The 21149-nt window shown below is 35.9% G+C and overlaps 2 protein-coding genes across 3 annotated transcripts; one reads left to right on the forward strand and one right to left on the reverse strand.

Moving 5' to 3' along the window:
• Nucleotides 1–2429: 2429 nt before the first annotated feature.
• Nucleotides 2430–7048, forward strand: LOC133878904 (zinc finger CCCH domain-containing protein 30-like). 2 transcript variants are annotated; one of them, XM_062317466.1, is made up of 2 exons: nt 2430–2708; nt 4214–7048. In XM_062317466.1, exon 2 carries the CDS (start codon nt 4225–4227, stop codon nt 6418–6420), a length of 2196 nt encoding a protein of 731 aa, XP_062173450.1. In that variant the 5' UTR covers nt 2430–2708; nt 4214–4224; the 3' UTR covers nt 6421–7048. The 2 variants fall into 2 exon arrangements, with proteins under 2 accessions (XP_062173450.1, XP_062173449.1); XM_062317465.1 differs by having other exon boundaries at nt 2431–2695.
• Nucleotides 7049–10290: 3242 nt separating this feature from the next.
• On the reverse strand, nt 10291–20375 carry LOC133879293 (protein DETOXIFICATION 43-like). The gene is made up of 12 exons (XM_062317822.1): nt 20304–20375; nt 19192–19339; nt 18685–18806; nt 13173–13397; nt 12646–12827; nt 11864–11999; nt 11669–11765; nt 11349–11449; nt 11020–11183; nt 10739–10810; nt 10518–10634; nt 10291–10419 (listed from the first exon to the last, which is right to left on the reverse strand). The coding sequence occupies exons 2-12, from the start codon at nt 19332–19334 to the stop codon at nt 10291–10293; spliced, it is 1488 nt and encodes a 495-aa protein (XP_062173806.1). The 5' UTR covers nt 19335–19339; nt 20304–20375.
• Nucleotides 20376–21149: the final 774 nt, after the last annotated feature.

The following is a 21149-nucleotide window of genomic DNA, read 5'->3' on the forward strand; positions in this document are numbered from 1 at the left end:
TGACCGTCCATTTTTTTTTTAATGAATTTTAATATTGACTTTTCATATTCAATAACAGAAAATGTCATGTTATTGAATATCATGATCCAAGCCCATGTCAACAATTAAAGAATTATTTATACCCTTTGAAGGCGTAGGTTGGTCCAAAATAATTTTTTTTTCAACTATATTATAAATATTATAATTTATAATCTTTTACACATTTAAAAAAAATTATGGGATTTTCTCGAAAAGAGACGAATGAAGATATATACATGAAAAATATTCTTGAAACTAAATAATAGAATTGTCAAAACCATCTAGTCCCAAACCCTAGTCATGTTTAAATATGAAACCTTGGTTCTTATCTTGAGTACGGTTAGAGTTACTGCTGCTTTTATTATAAGTTTTTTACAAACTGATGTGACAATACATATAATACTTGTGTCTGTAACTAAAACATAAATTGTCACGTAATAGTCAACATGAAACTTATAACTGATAATTTTTTTTTCTTTTTGTCTTGTCTCCTATCAAACACAAGACAAATCCATATGTTCGATTTTTTTTTTTCATTGGGTTTCTATTGATTGTAGTTTTTGGTTTGCTAAAAAGGGTCGGATACACAGTCTAGAATGATAAGCCAAAATCTTGTTGAGTGATCGCTAAGTTATTGGATTTTATACACCTTAGTTGTGTAAGAATTGGATCCTTACTAGATGTGGTAAATAATATATAAGCATGAAACTGTATTAAGATTTGAAATCTCTTATGAGTGGGCTCGTTATGATTTTCTATGTATCGGCTAGGTTTCCCTCTCTTCCATATAACACAAAATCCTATTATCTTAGTTTGAGAATTTAGGCTGGCTGCATTGACCATCATCTTGGAGAGGAGTAAATACGGAAAGAATTAATTGCTAAAAATATTTGTATAGATTGAATTAAAGGTAAGCTTGAACGAATATGATTGGAGGTATGTTTAGAGATTTCCGCTACATATTAAAATATTATTTTTATGTTCTAACAATACCATCATCACAATCGACTGGCCAGACAACAAAACATATGTGATGGACCCAAATTATCACCCCTAATACAAGGGTTTTTAATGATGTAACACTATCAAAGGGCTAATGTAATACTATGTACACAAAAGCTTTTATCAAGTTTCACTGATGTGGCACTGGCGACACTCTTAAAAAGACTGATTGACAATGTCATATTAGTAATTCAAGAAAGAAGACAGTGTCATATTAGCAAAATATAATAAAAATTATATTAAAGTGGGGTATATATCAATTGGTTAAAAATAAAACCAAAAACAAAAAATAAAAAACAAAAAATCAAAACAAAACAAAATAATAATAATAAAAAAACAAAATCGATTCCTCCTTTCACATGAAACCTATTTCTTCCCGTCTTTGGTGCTCCATGCCTTTTCCTTCGACTTGACGCCAACAATGAAACACCACACAGACAATTGACCGCTGCTCTTCTGTTTTTCACACACATCGCAGCTCCTCATTGGCGGACTCCAAAGCCACCATATTCCAATCCACCTTAATCCACCCCCCACACGTCCACTCCACCGTACACCTGCTCAACCGGTCACCCACTCTCCTCTACTGACATTATCAAGAGTTTTAAGATCTTAATTATTGTTTTGTAAACATTTAAAATCACACATGCATTTTTAAGGCAATTAATTTAATAAATTAGATTACAGCAAACAACTTTATTCCACCAAAAAGGTCAGCTTTAAAAGATTTTATTCGAAATTCTCTCATTTATTTTATGAAACAAAATAAATAAGTTGAGTTTTAATAGAAAAAACATATAATTTTTTTTTTCTTCATCTAAAAGGTTCATTATTGAAACTATAATAGAACGATAAAATAACTCTACTCTCAACTTTAAATTTTGTCTACATTAATGAATAGCCCAAAACACAAAACATTTATGTAAACAAAAAAAAAAAATTATCACATTTATATAACATTAAAATACTTTTTTAAACCAAAAAATAAAACAAATAAAGAAAAAAACTCTCACTATGGTTAAAATGATGAATAAAAAATCTAAGGCTATTTGTTAAAATTTTTGTTTTTTTTTTTTCAAAACAAAAATATTAAAAAAGAACTCAAAATATACAAATAATTTTTCATCTTTATATCGCATTAAAATGCTATTTCAAACCAAAAACACCCAAAAAAAAAAAAAAAAATTAACAAACATTTTAAAATGATTGTAGAATAATGATTGTAATTTTAAAAAGTTAATTATAAAGGCTATTCTGACAAAATTAGAAGAGAAAAGAGAACGTGGTAATCCCACTAATCAAGTCCTTTTCCCTCTCACCGGGCAAGCCGGTCAGCACCCACCATTTCAAGCATGGACTTCATTTCTCGTGCATTTCAATGCCATTTCATTTTCATTTCCACACATCCCCGGGAATTAAATTTAAATTCACTCCAAATTTCCCTGGATTGCATTTCCATTTTTCTCTTTCCCCAGACGTCACTTTCTCTCTCAGATTCTCCCTCTCTCTCTCTCTCTCCCTCGTTGTTTCCTCGGTACAATCGGTGGTAGAAATGGAAGCTTTGAGCTTGCGCTCTTCGATATCTTCTTCGTCGGTGTATCGCTCTCTCTTCGATCGATGAGCGAGTGAATCTTATTCTCTATGCCTCTAGATCTCTGGCTAATCTTTGATTCAGGTACTGATAGTCGGTGAGTTTTGCACTTCGTCATTTTTGGCTTTCGAATTTTCCTGAGGTTTTGCTTGCTCAGGAACAATGTTTTAGACAGTGATTGGCTCCGAGTTGCTCTACCCTTTTTGGTTCAAGTTGTGGTCTGTGATTGAGTGTGTTGTTTAATCTTATCTTGAATTTCTTTTCTTGCTGTTTGGTTGCCGAGAAAATGGAGGAAAAGAAAGTGAGAGGCAACATGGTTTACAGCCTTTGTTTTTTTTATTGTCTCGGAACTCTACTATAAAGTCTTTGCTTTAGTCTTTGCTTTGAGTCCATTTGAGTGGAAAGTGAGAAATTCTGGAAGATTAAATTGTTTCGTTGATTCTAGAGAAATCTTGTAGATATATATATATATATATATATATATATATATATATATATATATATATATATATATATATATATATATATATATATATATATATATATATTTCAAACGCAACGGTTTTTTCATTATTTTTTGTGTTTTTCTCTAATTTATGGTATTTTTTGGTTAATGAGTCACATTTTTGAGTTTGTTGTGATTTTACTCTCTGATTGATCTTGTTTTTACAGTAATCGATAAACAAATGTTGCTTTTTTGAAGGGAATATAAATTTGTAATTATTTTATTTTTTATTTTTTTTTTGTTTTGAATATTAGGAAGATTGTACCTTTTTTGGTTTGAGAAGAATAAATACGATTCTGTTTTCTTTTATGTATGTGTTAGATTTCACTTTAGACAATTCTAGATTACCGGCAGATCTATATGGCCTGGGATAAAGATTCTTTGTTGATAATTTGCTGGGTGTTTATGCTTTTGGTACGGGATATCTTCCAATTAGTTCTCGAGTTAGGGGAATATGATTTCATGTATTATTGTTGCTATGCTTATTTGGCGTTATAGGTAATTGTCTTTAAACTTAGTCGTGATTCGTTGCGCGGGGGAAAAAAAAAACCTTAGTTATTATTCATGGGTTCTGTTCAGATTTTTGTATGAGTTTGGTTATTGTCTGATTTTCCAGCCTTATGAGTTTGTGAGCTCTCGGAAGTGTTTGATGGCTTTCCATGTTTTTCCCTCCTTTTCTAACTTAGCATTGTTTGTTAACTGGGAAAATGTTGGAAAAGGAAAAATAAAATTATGAATTCGTGTTTTCGCAGTGTTTGTTACCCCAAGAAATAAGTAGCCTTTTTAGGTGTTTCTAATGTTTATTGACTGCTTTCCTGTAATTTTTTATTTTTAAAATTCTTTTCTCCGTAGATTTTTGGCAATTTGTTGCTATATTGTTACACCTATATGATTGTTATGTGACATGGACATGCATCCATTTGCTATTAAGTTTTTCTCTTGGATTACTTATTAAAAAAAAAGGATTTTTTTTCCCCCCTCGGATTGATATTTATCCATTCATTTGGTCCGTTTAATTATGAACAAAAGATTTTAATGGGTTGGCTTCTTTTATAAATTCTAATCGAGGCTTTTATTTTTTGGCTCTTGAGTTTCAGCTAATCGAAGCATGTGCAGTGGTCCAGAGCAATCTAAATCATCATCAACTCCTTCTGCATCTACTGTAGAAACCACATCTAACACCAAAGACATGAATAACCTAACTTTTCAGACTGAAGATTCTTTTTCCAGCTTACTTGATCTTGCTGCTAACAATGATGTTGAAGGTTTTAAGCAAACCATTGAGAGGGTTGCTTCTTCAATTGATGAGGTTGGACTCTGGTATGTCCGTCAGAAAGGCTCAAAACAAATTGTTCTAGAGCATAGAACTCCATTAATGGTTGCTGCAACCTATGGCAGTGTTGATGTTCTTAAATTTATACTCTTGCATCCCGAAATTGATGTAAATTTCTCATGTGGACAAGATAATACCACTGCTCTTCACTGCGCTGCTTCTGGTGGATCTCTAAACACAATTGATGTTGTTAAGCTGCTTTTGTTAGTGGGTGCTGATCCAGATCGTAGAGATGCTAATGGTCTTCGCCCTATTGATGTTGTTGTTGTTCCTCCAAAGTCGCAAAGCTTGAGAGCGGCTCTGGAAGGGCTTCTCTCGAACAATGCTTCTGATGGCACTGTTGGTGAGCGTCATCTACGGCTATCCATTAGTTCCTCAGGTTCTGACTCATCAACCCTTTCATCATCACCAGAAGATGGATTGCCTTCTTCTCCTTTGGAGTTGGTATCTTCTCCAATGTATTCAAAGTTTAATGATTTACCTGTTAGCTCTGCATTGGAGAAGAAAGAATACCCTGTTGATCCGTCGCTACCTGACATTAAGAACAGTATCTATGCAACGGATGAGTTCCGCATGTTCTCATTCAAAGTTCGTCCTTGTTCACGAGCCTACTCCCACGATTGGACTGAGTGCCCTTTTGTGCACCCTGGAGAAAATGCTCGTAGAAGAGACCCGAGGAAGTACCATTACAGTTGTGTGCCTTGCCCTGATTTCCGAAAGGGGGCATGTAGGCGTGGAGATATGTGTGAATATGCTCATGGAGTTTTTGAGTGCTGGCTCCACCCAGCTCAATACCGGACTCGGCTCTGCAAGGATGGTACAAGCTGCAATAGACGGGTCTGTTTTTTTGCACACACTGCTGAGGAGCTCCGTCCCTTGTATGTATCTACCGGATCTGCTGTCCCATCACCTCGCTCGTCTGCATCTCATGGTGTCATGGACATGGCTTCTGCTATGAGCCTTTTTCCTGGATCTCCTTCACCAATCTCTGCCATGCCACCTTCTCCATTTGCTCAACCCATGTCTCCATCTGCAAATAATGGCATTTCACACTCATCTGTTCCATGGCCCCAGCCAAATGTACCAGCCCTTAATCTTCCTGGAAACAACCTTCAATCCAGCCGCTTGAGATCTTCGCTCTGTGCCCGAGACATTCGACCGGAGGATTTAAATTTGTTGTCGGATTTTGATGCCCAACAACAGCTTCTAAATGACTTGACTTGTTTTTCGCAGTCCCGGACCAATACTGTCTCTATGAATCGTTCTGCTCGGTCTAAGACACTAACACCTTCTAACCTGGAAGAGCTTTTTTCTGCTGAGATCTCTTTGTCTCCCCGATATTCTGATGCAGCCGCTTCTGCTGTTTTCTCCCCTACTCACAAATCTGCTCTTCTCAACCAATTCCAACAGCAGCAGGGCATGTTATCACCCATCAACACTAATGTTTTCTCCCCAAAAAATGTCGAGCACCCTTTATTGCAGGCTTCATTTGGTATGCCATCCCCAGGAAGGATGTCTCCAAGAAGTGTAGAGCCTATCTCCCCAATGGGCTCTCGACTCTCTGCATTTGCTCAGCGTGAGAAACAGCACCAACAGCTGCGCAGCCTCAGCTCACGGGATCTTGCAACCAACAGCCCAGCCTCCATCGTTGGGTCTCCTGTAAATTCTTGGGTAAAATGGGGATCCCCGAATGGCAAGTTTGATTCATTGGTTAATGGAGATGAAGTGGGGCGACTGCGAAGATCATCATCGTTTGAGCTTGCTAACAATGGGGAGGAGCCTGACTTGTCATGGGTCCAATCTCTAGTTAAGGATTCACCCACTGAGATGAAAGAAAAGTTGCCAGTTCCAGTCTCAGGGGCTGCGGCATCCGGTGAAGGTTTGAATTCTAATTCTCAAATTGAATCCATTGATCATTCTGTTTTAGGAGCTTGGCTTGAGCAGATGCAGCTTGATCAGCTCGTAGTTTAGTGAAAGTGAATTCTTTTTTTGACTCATTGAGATGATTAAAGAGTTTCGGAGGGTACATATAATTTTTGTGGGTTACTTTTTGCTGGTGGAGAAGGTGAAGTGGGGGAAGTTGGAAAATGGTGGCTAAGGTCTAAGAGTGAAGAATGGCTGGATAAAGTTTAAGGGATATGATTCAATTTTTTACCATTTGTTGTTTACAGCAGAAGTCTGAAGAGAAGGAAGCCTTACTCTGGGCTAATATTAAAGAAACCAAGTCCAGGTTAGGTATCTCTCTTTACATACGTCTGTTTTTAGGGTTAGGCTTTTTTTCTGAACTTTCATTTCCTCTTCAAAGGAAGCTGTATGTTAAATTGCAACGAAATCATTAGCTTTGTATCTCTTCAATGTATCAATTTTTCTGTAATATTTTCTTGGGTTGTACCATTCCTGGTTGAACAAAGACAGACTGTTGGGGGGTTAGGTCTCAAGAAGGGTTTAAATTGGTTCGTGGGATGTGTTCCATTTGAGAGTTCATATTTTGTGGGTGGTTAGGTAGGGGAGATAAATGGGGAGGCAATATGTTTATTTGATGTTGTAAAACTGAATTAAAGTTGTTATTATATCAATACCTTTATTTTTTGTTCTCCAAGATTGGCTGTCCTGCTCTTATCCTTTTCCTATATTCGCTTTGTCACACTCCCTCTCTTGATTATTTTAGCCTGTAAGATTTATATATATTTGATGTAGTGTGGGAGCCCTGCTGTGGTGGGTCCTGCCAGTGGACTTACCAAGGAAAGGGCCCTACAAGTAGATGGGAATTGGCTTGAATGTATATAGATATATAATTTTGGATTCTGTCAATCTTTCTGATGATGAACTATTTCACGGATTAGATTTTATTTTGCTTTATGTTACTGCATACATGGTGTTATAGCAACATGTATACATTGTTGAATTTGTAAAATTTAATCTGAACCGTGAAATGGAGAGGATGGGGGTATACTTTTTGAAAAAGATGTGAATGATCTTGAGGAGGTGGGGTATCAAGTACCTTGTTTTATGCCCACACCACTAATGGGTGGGTGGGTGGGTGGGGTGTTTATCGGAATGAGATGAGAAAGTAATAGTTGTTTTCATAGTTCGAATCTGGATAGTGATCTGTGGGGGCATGTGGTAGGACTTTCTTGGCTTTGCTTTTGATGGGTGGGTTGAGAATTTGGATGCTTTGTTTCGAAGTCTTGGTGGTTTGGTTTTGAGTATTATCCCATATCAAAAATCAAATCATCATTACCTTGGTGCCTGCGGGCCCAAAGTTTTCATTATCCTTAATGATTTCCACCATGCAATGCTACAAAGCATATTTGATGCCTTCCAAAACATTTTCCAAAATCAATTATAGCATATATTCCGACTTTTATTCCATAAGCACAAATGGGATTAACAGAAAGCTTGAGAATCCTACAATCAAATGAAGTTTAAGCAAGTGCAGTAGGAAGGATTGTTTGCGTCATTTAAGCCGTATTTCTATCATGTTTTTACTATTTGCTACAGCGTGGTTATTTTCTGCTATTCCCATTTTAGGTAATGGGCTCTTTGGGTCTATCTTAGTCTTTTGGACATTCTTTGGGTCTCTACTAGGGCATATTTTAAACGAGTTTAAAAATAATTTAGGCCGAGTTTTAATGTTTTGGGCATGTTTAATTTTTTTTTTTTTTTTTTTTTTTTTTTTAAGTCCCGAATCTTTTGAAAATATATTGATTTTACTTTACTTTTTCATTTTTGCTCAAGTGTTGCATGAAAAAGGAACACATTTAATCAAACCAATCTAAACATAAGGGTATGTAGATGCAGTTATTAATCGCATACCTTAAAACCGCTGTCCGCATCTGTATATGCGAATAGTATTAACTGCATTCGCATCTACGCGTACGGATATTGAATAACGGACGTGGGCCGTTAATATCCACCCGCACGTGCACACTTAGTCTAGAATTGTTGGTTTGCTCCTATTCAAGGTTCCAAAAAAAAAAAAAAAAAAACTAATAAAAAAAGGAACTATGCTTTTATTCCATTGCCAATGAACTTTTTATTTTAAATAATAATATCGAAGGTTAACTGACACTGTCACATTATCAAGATAAGATAAATGTGGGATGAAAGTATAATTTCTAGCGTATCTAAAAAGTAAAATAAAATAATTTGCAAGAACAATGCATGCCTACCTGTATTAGTATAACAAAGGATTCCTTTAGGATTAAATTTTTTAACGCAATCCATTTTGGAAAAGTAGGTATGAGTTAGAAAACGAGAAAATGTATCATTTGCATGGGCAATGCATGTCGGTTATCAGTTTAAGGGTTAACGGTTTTATCAAATTAGCAATCGAAAAGTTTTTGGGCTTTTATATTAGTGGTTGGGCCTTCAACAATTGGTAGCAGAGGATTAGAGGAGACATTACGTTATAAGTTCGAGTTGCGATCAAAATATTTTGACATTATGTATGAATATAGTATAAGTTATTGAATACTGATAAGTGAGTGGAATTGTCAGAAGGATAAATTGTTACTGTCGGCTTAGTGCTGATAAATCGGACTGTTGTAGATGTCCGATTCAGAAGCGTCATAAAGTATTACGATTCTCAGAATTAAGGGTTTAACCAAATCAATTCTCAATAATTATAAGGCTTTTGGGTTAACATATCCTATACTTGTTCTATTATTATCATTGAGAAGGAGAGGAAATAGTTTTTGGAACCCACAACCGTATAGACGGTTTATACTTTATAGCAGCATTTTTGTTGACTATCGCCAAAAGAAACCGCAAGAAAAGTTGTAGTTTTCTTAGTGACCAGCCCATTTGCCCATGGACCAGTCTCGAGGCCTTGAATTGGTTTCGCTATCTTAACGAGCTTTGAGCTATTGATTCATTGCTTTGAGCTATTGATTCATTGCTTTGGAGATTGTCAAGAATTATATTTTTTACTACAAATTTATTATAAATTGACGTGTTAGTCAACGTGACACTCATCACGTTAGTCAATAAACAATAAAATTTGATTGTAGCTGATGTGATAGTCTTAAGTGGATTGCTACATGAGTTTGTAAGTCCGTGTAACACTTATCATGTCAGCTATTAAACATTTAAATTTGATTGTGCCTGACATGATAATGTCACGTGAAATGCTATGCTAGTTTATAAGGGGATTGTATATATTAAGAGTTATACCGGAACATTTTCCCTTGTTGAAATAGTTTGCGATTTCAAGAGAAAGGGTGTAAACTGTAAACATCAATATGATTTATATAAAAACGTTTAAGCATATATTATTACAACCATCATGGCATCATGGCAAGAAATATTACATGAGTGACTGAATCCAGAAATCAAAACTCGTCACAAAAGAGAGGCAGAATAAGTCTGCAGGTAATATATATTCTTGAGACTTCATTTTCTTGGCAAGCACTTCTTTGTTGCTTCTTTCCTAATACTTTTAGACGATATATAATACACATGGTCCAAAAGTGTCTTATTATTAGATGATAATTTAAGACGGGATTTTTCCCCTGAGGAAGCGCCATGGACCAGTTGCTGTTCCAACCCTGCAATTGTAATTGCAAAGAAAAGAAGAATTCCTTCAGAATCTTTCAATCTCCATGGCTTCCTTCATAGGGTAAGCACAAGAATATGGATATCAAGGAACATTACCTTCAGACACCGGAGACTGTGCGCAAACCCATGTAGATGATTAAGGCATACCAGATTCCAAGATAGCCTCTGGCTTTAGAAAGGAGGATTTCTGAGGAAATACTTGCAACAGCCATCATAACCTGAGGAAGAAGAAAATTTTCAAGGAATTAATACTAATAATGAAAGAAAGCATTGAAGCATTGTTTATAGTGTGGAAAAGAGGGCTAGTAAACTTGCCATTGAATATGCAGTGTAGAGAAAGTCAGATGCTCCAAAGTTAACACCATCAAGAACAAAAGCTAAGGTATTCAGTGGCTGTGTACCAGCAATAAACTGAGCCAAAAGGAAAAATTTTCAGTTATATATACTTGAACAAAATTATTAAGATGTAATTCTTTGAAACTTTTTTGTGCTTGTTATTTGGAATATACCGGTATGCCTATATACATAAGGTGTAGAACATGTTTGTCGCTTGTAAACACTCCACCTCCAAAGTATAAACCGGCTCCCACGAGAACAAGGAGCCCCCAACCAGCAACAAAACCCATCTGCAGAGTAAAAAGTGGTTGAAAAATTCAGGCTATGTAAGCAATTCGAATGAAAAGCAGTGAGGACGACTGAATTTACCTGCAGAGTATAGAAATGTCAATACCTGTGCTACCCGGATAGCAGTTACCACAGCCTTTTTGTAGTCCTTCTCAGCAAATGCACAAGCTAGAATTGCCTAAAGAATGGAGAAAGGGAAGTCATTGGTCATTAATCTATGTTGGGAATAAAGCAATTAGTTAGAATAGGAAAACTTTCATACTGCATTATTTAAAAGTTGCCTAATTTTGTGTTGGGTTCATGTCGAGTTTATTCCTCATATTGAAAATTGTTAATCTTAGAATTAAATAGCTCGATCGATTAAAAAGAAAGAAGAGCAATGCCTACCTGTCCAGCAACAGCCAAACCACCACCAAGAAGTGATGATGTTAACCAGACCTGCAAGCAAATCTGGAATGCTGCCATGGGAGTAGGGCCTTGCCTTGCAGCCAGTGCTGCAGCAAAGGTCACACAAGATGTCACGGCTATGACTCTGGTCAACGTCAGAAAACCTGCACCGAGGTTTAAAGAAAGTTAAAAAGAGCTATAAGTATCCAATAGGTAGTAATACCAATGTTATGAAGTCAGCATGAACATGAAGGCTCTTAATTAGTATTGGTTTGAAACTAGAGATTCTTGAGAGAGAAGTCATTGGTGGAGTAGATTAACCCTCTTACCATTTTTTATGAACCGACCAAATTGTAATTCTTTGAAACGTGGAGCTAAGAGATTTACTTCTCTAATCAATCTCAAGAAAAGGATCAGAGAAATTAAGTACCTAGAAGGAACATCAACCATGTGAGAATCACCACGGATACATATATACATGTATGTATGTATATGCACTACATTGCAAAGTAGCATGTGCAATAGTAAACTTTATTGTCAGGGGCCGGGCGAGGGATTTTCCCTCGGTTTTGGATTATCATACCACAATCCATGGTCTCGGGGCCTTAGTTCCGTCTCTGTCTATTATTAACTGTCTTACACAACTTACTGGGAAATTGCATGTGAAATGGCTGCACCCCTCACTCCAAAATGGAGAACAAAGATAAATATTGGGTCAAGAACGATATTGGTTGCATATCCCACAACTACATATATTAAACCAGAAAAACAAATGAGCTTGAGTAAGTGGATTAATGCCAACAATATCAAATAAGAAAGGCAATAAGCAAGACTCGATCCCTACCTGTGGCATATAAAGGAGTGGTGGTATCCTTGAAGCCTCGGAAGACCCCTTGCATAGCTAAGGAGAGAAGAACTGCAGGAGAACCAAGTGCTCTTATTGTCAAGTACTGGCGTGCTGGTATATACATAGGGGAATCCTGTACAATTAATAGCAGAGAGACTACCATTATATGGTTGTTATGAAATTATAAAAAATGCATAAAAGGAAAAGGATATATCAGAGGTTGAGTATATGCATGTGAGTGTAAAAAGATTTAATTCCATGTTAAAAAGATATCACACGTGTGAGTAGTTAATATAGCGTAGTTGGAATGTCAAAATATATAGGCCTCAGAGCATTTATATTTGGCTCAACAAATTTGCTCTCTATTTTTGCTAAAAATCATTTTTTATTTTTTTAAAGCTACTTACTTTTTCAAACACCGGCTTTCTATTTTAGATATAAACTTACTAATCCATTTAAGTATTTACTTTTAAGGATTTCCTTATTCTTTATTGAGAGGAAAAAGAATGTTACAGATTAAAAAGGGCTTTGTTTTTACATTTGGCAGTGAACATTGGTTATTAAATGTTTTTCCAAATTGCTGAGCCGGATGCAATTCTTTTGGATTCCATTTTAGCATCATAACTAGCAGTCTCATCTGGTGGCTATAGCCACCTGATGAGAATGCTCTAACATATTATATTGTAGCCTAACTAAAAGACTCTTCAAGGTGCATGTTATCTTCCTAACAATAGCCTCTAATGTTATCTCCAATGTATATATGGAAAGATGATACTTACAGCTGAGACACCCATGAACTTTAAGAGAACTTTTGACGCAAATATAAGTAGCAGTGCTTGTGCCACGCCAAGAAGTGTGCCCATGATTATTGCTGTTGTTGCAGAAGGAATGTTTCGCTTCACCTTTTTGCATTTTGCAACTTCATTTCCCTTATCAGTAGTAACAGAGGGAGACTTGCTTGCTGTCGCATTAGATTTTAATGCCAATTACCGAAGAAAGTAAGTTAGCACAATGACAATTTGTAGCACTACGTGTTATTTTTAAATGATTGATTATTATAAAAGCTTATGCAACGTACACACGAAACATATAGTTAATGAATAATGCTATAAATCACATGTTTATTACACTATTAACACCTTCTGTTGACATAGCAGTATCCATTAGTCCTCGATTTTTATTTTTAGCACTGTGGGGTAGTGGTGGATAATATATAGTACTCTTGTTTTTGTCTTTTCAACACCTTCTACATGTGTGTTTGTGTGTGTGTAAGTGCGCGCGTGAACGTGAGAGAGAGAGAGAGCACCATTTTTTGGGGAGGGCTCTTGCATTTCAACATTTTTGGGAGAAGCTTCTTCCAAGTTCTCAAGCTTCTTGCCCTCAACCTTTTGTGCTTCAATGGCCGATCTGTCCATAGTGTCTTCCTCGGCAACAAAAGAAGTGGTAATGCTCACAATGGGGTACATGGTAATCCTTGAAGCTTGGTTAAATATGGCAATAGCAACTCCAACGCCACCAATATCAGTTGCACCTACACACACCCAAAAAAAGAAAAAGAAAAAAGAATACATAATGATTTTAGTGATGTTGAATTTTCATAAACCATATTCGGTTTTCGATTTAGAAAGAGAAGCATAGGATGCTTTAAGTTATTTGTTGTTTCCTTTTTCTTTTTTTTTTTAATGTATTTTTCAAAGGAATAATTTCATTTTCAACCAACCAACCAAAAGCACTTTTTTTAATCACAAGCAATAAGCACAACCTTCAACTGCGATTTTATCAAATATTTAACTATGTTTTTAAAAGTTATGTTTTCTTTAACTATGTTTTAAATTGACTATTTTTTGTTGGAAACTAAACAAATCAAAACGTAAGAAAGTTTTAAAGCTCATCAAGTTTCTTTAATAAATAATAACCTTTAGTTTACTAAACTCATGTTTTTTGGTTTCTTAAATTGAAGTATTCATTTAGGGGAGTTATTGGTGTTTATTGTAATAAAGAGGGAGAAGAAAAGGCTTGACGTTTGCTTGTTTTGTATGCCTATATATATAGGCTTTGTAAGGTGTTTTAAAAACATAAGAAAAGAAAAGAAGAATTCCTCTGCTCTTCTCTATTTTCTCTACTTTTCTCCAAGTCATATATTTTTAGTAATAAAAGTAAGAGAGATAGAAAGGTAACTAGTTAGTAAACTAGTTTGTCTTTCATATTGGTATCAGAGTCCTGTACGTTTTGCCAATTCCCATTTTTCGTCTATTCTAGAAATGGGTTCCAACGTGGTCCAGCAACAAATCCCTAGATTATCAAAAGATAACTATGGGTCGTGGTCTATCCAAATGAGAGCCTTGTTTGGGTTTCAAGATCTGTGGGAAGTCATAACTGACGGATTTACGGAACCCACCAAGGAGGAAGAAGCTGAATACACAGCTGATGAGAAGAAGGCTCTTAAGGAGCAGAGGAAGAAGGATAAAAAGGCTTTGTTTCTACTCTATCAAGGGTTGGACGAGCATACTTTCGAGAAAGTTGCTGAAGCAACGACAAGTAAACAAGCATTGGAGATTCTAACTTCCATTTTCAAAGGAGATGAGCGGGTGAGACAGGTCCGTCTCCAAATATTACGAGGCGAGTTCGAGGCTCTTCACATGAAGGATGGAGAATCGGTGTCCGATTATTTTTCACGAATGTTGGTAATCGTGAATGGTTTGAAAAGAAACAATGAGAAGGTCGATGACATCCGAGTCGTTAAAAAAGTACTTCGATCCCTTTCCTCTAAATTTGAGCATGTAGTTATAGCTATCGAAGAGTCTAAGGACTTGGAGAATCTTACAATTGAGGAGTTGTTGGGTTCATTACAAGTACATGAGCAAAGGATGCAGAAGAATGTTAATTCTGTTGTATTAGAACAAGCACTAGAGTCAAAATTGACTCTAAATGATCAAGGCAAATCCAGCTCCAACCGTGGTCGTGGTAGAGGCCGGGGGCGTGGTGTTTCTCAACAACCACGTCAAAGTCAGCAGGAGACTCAAAGCTTTAGAGGTTGGGGACGAGGAGGCTACCGAGGAAGCGGAAGATCCACATATGGACGTGGAAACTCCAAGAATATTCAATGCTACAACTACAAGAAGTTTGGACACTATGCCTCAGATTGTTGGCACAAAGATGATGAACAAGCCAATGTTGCAGAAGCAATAAATGAGGTTCGTAGTGATTCTATTTTACTTCTCGCTCATGATGATTCAAATTCAATAGATGAGGTTTGGTACCTCGATTCTGGCGCAAGTAATCACATGTGTGGGAAGAAAGATCTGTTCGTAGAACTCACAGAGGGAGTTCACGGAAATGTGAACTTGGGGGACTCCTCCAAACTATCAGTTGAAGGCAAAGGGAAGATAAAAATTTGTCAAAATGATGGTAAGAAATAGTACATTTCAGATGTTTATTATGTGCCTAATATGAAAAGCAATATTCTTAGCATTGGGCAACTGCTCGAGAAGGGGTACACCATACATATGGAAAATTACTCTCATTTTGAGAGATACACGTGGAGGTATTGTGGCTCATGTTCCAATGGCCAATAACCGCATGTTCCCGTTACATCTTAACATAAAATCCGAGAAGTGCTTCTATGGACTTAAGGAAAGTGAGTCATGGAAGTGGCATCTTCGGTTTGGTCATCTACATTTCAGCGGCCTAAAGCTACTATCATCATCTGGCATGGTGCATGGGTTACCAGTGATCAAGCCAACGAGCAATGTTTGTGAAGAATGCATACTTGGCAAGCAGGCATGACTTCCTTTTCCCAGCGGCAAATCTTGGAGAGCATCGTCACCATTGCAGTTGGTTCATACTGACATATGTGGACCAATAGAACCCATGTCATTAGGAGGAAATAGATACTTTATTACCTTTATTGATGACTTTAGCAGAAAACTTTGGGTTTATTTTCTTAAAGAAAAGTCAGCTGCCTTTACTGTATTCAAGAACTTTAAAGCTCTTGTTGAAAATCAAAGTGGTCACAAGCTTGTAACTCTCCGCTTAGATCGAGGTGGTGAATACACCTTAAAAGAATTTAACAAGTATTGTAGGGAATAAGGAATAAAGCATCAGTTTACTGCTGCTTACACACCACAGCAAAACGGGATTGCAGAAAAGAAAAATCGTACCATTCTCAATATGACCAGAACCATGCTCAAGGAGAAAGGACTGCCAAAACAATTCTGGGCCGAAGCTGTGGCATGCTCAACTTATCTACTCAATCGATGTTCTACCAAAAGTGTCAAGAATATGACACCTCAAGAGGCGTGGAGCGGTTACAAGCCAAGTGTTGCACACCTTAGAATCTTTGGGTGTCTTGTATATTCTCAAGTTCCTGAATCCAAGAGGAAGAAGCTTGATGATCGTGGTGAGAAATGTATCTTCCTTGGATATAGCGAAGAGTCGAAGGCATACAAGCTCTACAACCCACTAACAAAAAAATTAGTGGTTAGTAGAGACGTTATCTTTGATGAAGAAAATGAAATGTGTAGAGCTGGAGAGATGAAGACAAGGCCAACGAACAAAAAGTGTTGGAGGAGCCTGAAGAGCTCTCAACAGAAGCTCCACCAAGTACCCCACCATCTTCTTAACCTACCACACCGTCCATAGCACATAGAGACTCTACACCTTCTATGGGAGGTAGCAGCAGCAGATCCTCCACAAATCAAAGTAAGATGAGAAGTCTTAGGGAAATCTATGCGCAAACTAAAGAAGGAGAGACTAATTTTTTCTGCCTATATGCTGATCATGAGCCTCTTACCTTTCAAGAAGCTGTTGAAGAAGATTGTTGGAGATCTGCAATGGAGGAGGAGATACATGCTATTCAAAAGAATGGCACTTGGGAGTTGACAACACTCCCATCAAACCAAAAGGCTATTGGTGTCAAGTGGGTATACAAGATCAAACGCACTGCAAAAGGTGAAGTTTCTCGATACAAGGTAAGACTAGTAGCTAAAGGCTACAAACAAAAGTACGGCATCGACTATGAAGAGGTCTTTGCACCAGTTGCGAGACTTGACACAGTGAGACTGTTGATCGCACTTACCGCTCATCATAATTGGAAGATATACCAACTCGATGTCAAGTCAGCTTTTCTTAATGACATCCTTGAAGAAGAAGTATACGTACAACAACCAGAAGGCTTCATAATAGAAGGAGAAGAAAGCAAGGTGTATCGCTTTAAAAAGGCGTTATATGGCTTAAAGCAGGCACCAAGAGCTTGGAATGCACACATCGATGGTTACCTTCATCAGAATGGCTTCACCAAATGTCCATTTGAGCATGTTGTTTATATGAAGAAAAACCATCGAGGTGAATTTCTAATTATTTGCCTATATGTTGACGATCTGTTATACACTGGAAATAGTTGTGAAATGTTCAAGGAATTGAAACAATCAATGTTTAGGGAGTTTGAGATGACGGACAATGGGTTGATGTCCTACTTCCTTGGCATTGAAGTGAAGCAACAACATGATGGAATTTTCATATCTCAAAAGAAGTACATGAAAGAGATATTAGAAAAATTCAAGATGGAAAGCTGCAACTCTGTGAGTACTCCAGTTGAAACAAGCATAAAGTTGTCAAAAGAAGGAGACGATCGAGTTATTGAATCAACTCTTTACAAGAGTCTGGTTGGAAGTCTGAGATACTTAAAGATCACAAGACCAGATATTGTCTATGGAGTTGGACTTGTGAGTCGATACATGGAAAAACCAATGCAGACTCATTGGTTAGTTGCAAAAAGGATTCTAAGGTACATCAAAGGTACTATGAATCTTGGTTTATTTTATGCATATGGTGATGAAGCAAAATTAGTTGGTTACTCAGACAGTGATTGGGGATGTGACCAAGATGAGAGGAAAAGTACTACTGGATATGTGTTCTATTTTAGTTCTACAGCATTTTCTTGAACATCCAAGAAACAAGCAATTGTAGCCTTGTCTACTTGTGAGGCGGAGTATGTGGCGGCTTCATCTACTGTTTGTGAAGCTATATGGCTAAGGAATCTTTTGAAAGAACTAGAACATCCGCAAGAAGAACCAACTGTGATTTATGTGGATAACCAATCGGCAATAAAGCTAGTTAAGAATCCAGTACAACATGGGAGGAGCAAACATATTGACACTAGGTTCCACTTTCTTAGAGACCATGTGAAGCAGAAGACAATAGAGCTCAAATATTGCCGCACCACTGAACAAGTAGCAGATATATTTACTAAGCCATTATCAGGTGCAATTTTCATGAGGCTAAGAGACATGCTTGGCATGAGGACAGTTTTGATTTGATGGGGCGTGTTGGAAACTAAACAAATCAAAACGTAAGAAAGTTTTAAAGCTCATAAAGTTTCTTTAATAAATAATAACCTTTAGTTTACTAAACTCATGTTTTTTGGTCTCTTAAATTGAAGTATTAATTTAGGGGAGTTATTGGTGTTTATTGTAATAAAGAGGGAGAAGAAAAGGCTTGACGTTTGCTTGTTTTGTATGCCTATATATATGGGCTTTGTAAGGTGTTTTAAAAACATAAGAAAAGAAAAGAAGAATTCCTCTACTCTTCTCTATTTTCTCTACTTTTCTCCAAGTCATATATTTTTAGTAATAAAAGTAAGAGAGATAGAAAGGTAACTAGTTAGTAAACTAGTTTGTCTTTCATTTTTGTCTTTTTAAAAAAAATTACACATTTTAAAACCGTTAAACCAACCTTACAGTCAAGAAACGATGTTCGGATAGCCAAAGCCACAAAGTAGCTACAATAAATGAATGTGGATGAATAGAGAAGAAGCAGACCTAGACGACCAATGAACATTGTGTCGATGAGAGAAGCAACAGGATCAGCTGCTAAAGTAAGCACCGCAGGAATTGCAATTCCTAAAATCTCTCGGCCAAGCGCATCCAGCTTGCAAACTAGTCTACAATTTACATTCACAAAAAAGAACACCATCTCTTAGGTTAGAAATGTTTCTCTAACCATTAAAAATCACTCTCATCCTGTTCTCGATCAACATGAAAGTATCCATCAGTTATTGTTATTAAAAAATAAAATAAAATAAAAAATTTAATAGCCCTTGTCAGGTCAGCTCAGTGAAATAGAACGAGTTGATTTCCCTTAATCTAAGAAAAAGCCAAGTCAGCCATCAACTCGGTGCAGGTCATGACGTCCTTCATTGTGGTATGAAAGTGTGATTTTTAGCATTTTTTTTTTTTCTAATTATTTTTGAAATAAATAGTCAAAGAGAAAAAGAAGAAGAAGAAGAAGTTAAAAGTAATATTACGTCAACAAATCAGTATATATACCTCAAGTCTTTTAAGAAAATGATGAAAGGTATCTTTGAGGTGCGCTGATATCGTTGCAAATCGTCATTCTGATCATTCTCGTGTTGCTGGGCAGCACCATTCTGATCATTCTCATTTTGATGCGAATCACCATTCTGAGCCATGATATCTAATGGAAAAAATAGTTTTAAACAAAACTAAAATTAATTAATTAATTACTTTGTGGTTGAAGTGCGGCAATTAATGCAATAAAGCTTTATATATATATGATGCTCCTATGCAATTCATTTAAGTTTTAAACAAAACTAAAATTAATTTCTTTGTGGTTGAAGTGCTGCAATTAATGCAATAAAGCTTAATATGATGCTTGAGAATTTAAATAAACCAGTCAGCTCGACAACCCACTCAACATCTACTCGATTTAGTCCGATCCAAACTCAATACTGTAAAAACTCGCTCGTTATTATAGAAACTCACTCGATTAGTAAGCGATACATATCCGACTCTCTCGATAAAACTTGATAGAGGCTTGCGAGCTCAGCTTGTTTAAAGCTCGACCGACTCGTTAGCTCGTTCATATCTCTTATATATTACTAAAAATAAATTATATAAATTTAAGCATGTATATTAGTAATTAAGTAATATATGTTATATATATTACTTAATATTTATATGTGTGTGTATTAGTTAACATACTAATTAGTTAATTCATAAATTAACATATTATCTAGCTAGTTTATTAACATATACTAAGTAAATGTAATTAATTATATGTTACTCAATATTTTTTTGTATATTATATGTATATACTAAAAAACCATATAGTATACTAGCTAAGTAAATAGTTTTAAACAAATTAAACTAAAATTAATTACTTTGTGGTTGAAGTGCTGCTATTAATGCAATAAAGCTTAATATATATGATGCTCTAATATTATGTTAAAAAATAATTTTTTATCGGCTTAAATTATTTAAATTTACCTATAGAAAAATAGTAAATTCAATTATTTAATTAATACTTTTATAACATATACAACATATGTATGAATTATGATCACTAGAGAAACTTAGAAAATGTCTAGGGTGTATATATATGCTTAAGAAAAAGTTGAAATATGCATTGGATTACCAACCCTCTCTGCTGAGATGATCACAATGAGAGGATAGTACGTAGTGGACTGCAGAAATGGTGAGTGTGGAAGCTGATCGATTGCTGAATGATGAAGTGGAATTGAACTTACAGGCTATATATATAGACGCCTCAGAATAATAAAAAAAAAAAAATGCCAGACAAGACGAATAAAAAAAAAAAAAAATGCAGAATTCTGCATTTTTTTTTTTTATTCGTCTTGTCTGGCATGTGTTTGAGTTAACTAGTTAATATTTAAATTTGAGTTGAGTCTACTTCCAAACAATTTGCAGAACCATATATGCTTGCATACGTACATAATAAACAATAATTAGGGGCGGCTAATTTTGTACTTTGAAAATGACTCAAATCTTTATATATATATATATATATAGCAATATAGCATTCTTTCTGGCATGCAACCCAGCGAAGTGGCGTTTTGCGTGCCATTTAGATGTGACGTGCGACATGCTTTAATTTGATCAAAGAGAACGAAACAGGAAAAGGACTGCAAGTAGAACAACAGAAGGATTACTGAAACTTCTGGAAATCAAACAAATATTTTTCTCTAAATGTGGCATGATAGAATGTATGTTTTACAGGCTTAGGAGATATGATTAAAGATAGCACAAAAGTGATAAACCGTGTGCACTCGTTTCTGTCTAATATAAAGTTAGGCAATAATCAATTTATTTGAATTCCGATCGATCATATCATTCCAAGTTGATATGGATTCAGTTAGGGTCAAGTTCTAATTAGAATTGAATTCGTTAGGATTGTGACACTTGTTTGTACGTGTCTTGTTATGAAACACATATCACAATTTCAATGGTTCAATAATCCTTTGCTA

The sequence above is a fragment of the Alnus glutinosa genome, chromosome 10 (assembly GCF_958979055.1).
Source record: "Alnus glutinosa chromosome 10, dhAlnGlut1.1, whole genome shotgun sequence".
NCBI classification, from domain to species: Eukaryota; Viridiplantae; Streptophyta; class Magnoliopsida; order Fagales; family Betulaceae; genus Alnus; species Alnus glutinosa.

Bases quoted from the DNA above. Each gene is read 5' to 3' on its own strand.
- LOC133878904 (XM_062317465.1), top strand. From the start codon at position 2,662: ATGCCTCTAGATCTCTGGCTAATCTTTGATTCAG. The intron at 2,696-4,213 runs GTACTGATAGTC...CTTGAGTTTCAG, and splicing joins CTGGCTAATCTTTGATTCAG to CTAATCGAAGCATGTGCAGT.
- LOC133879293 (XM_062317822.1), bottom strand. From the start codon at position 19,334: ATGGCTCAGAATGGTGATTCGCATCAAAATGAGAATGATCAGAATGGT. The intron at 12,828-13,172 runs GTGCTCTCTCTC...CTAATGCGACAG, and splicing joins AGAGCCCTCCCCAAAAAATG to CAAGCAAGTCTCCCTCTGTT. The intron at 11,184-11,348 runs GTAAGAGGGTTA...ACCTCGGTGCAG, and splicing joins TGGTCGGTTCATAAAAAATG to GTTTTCTGACGTTGACCAGA.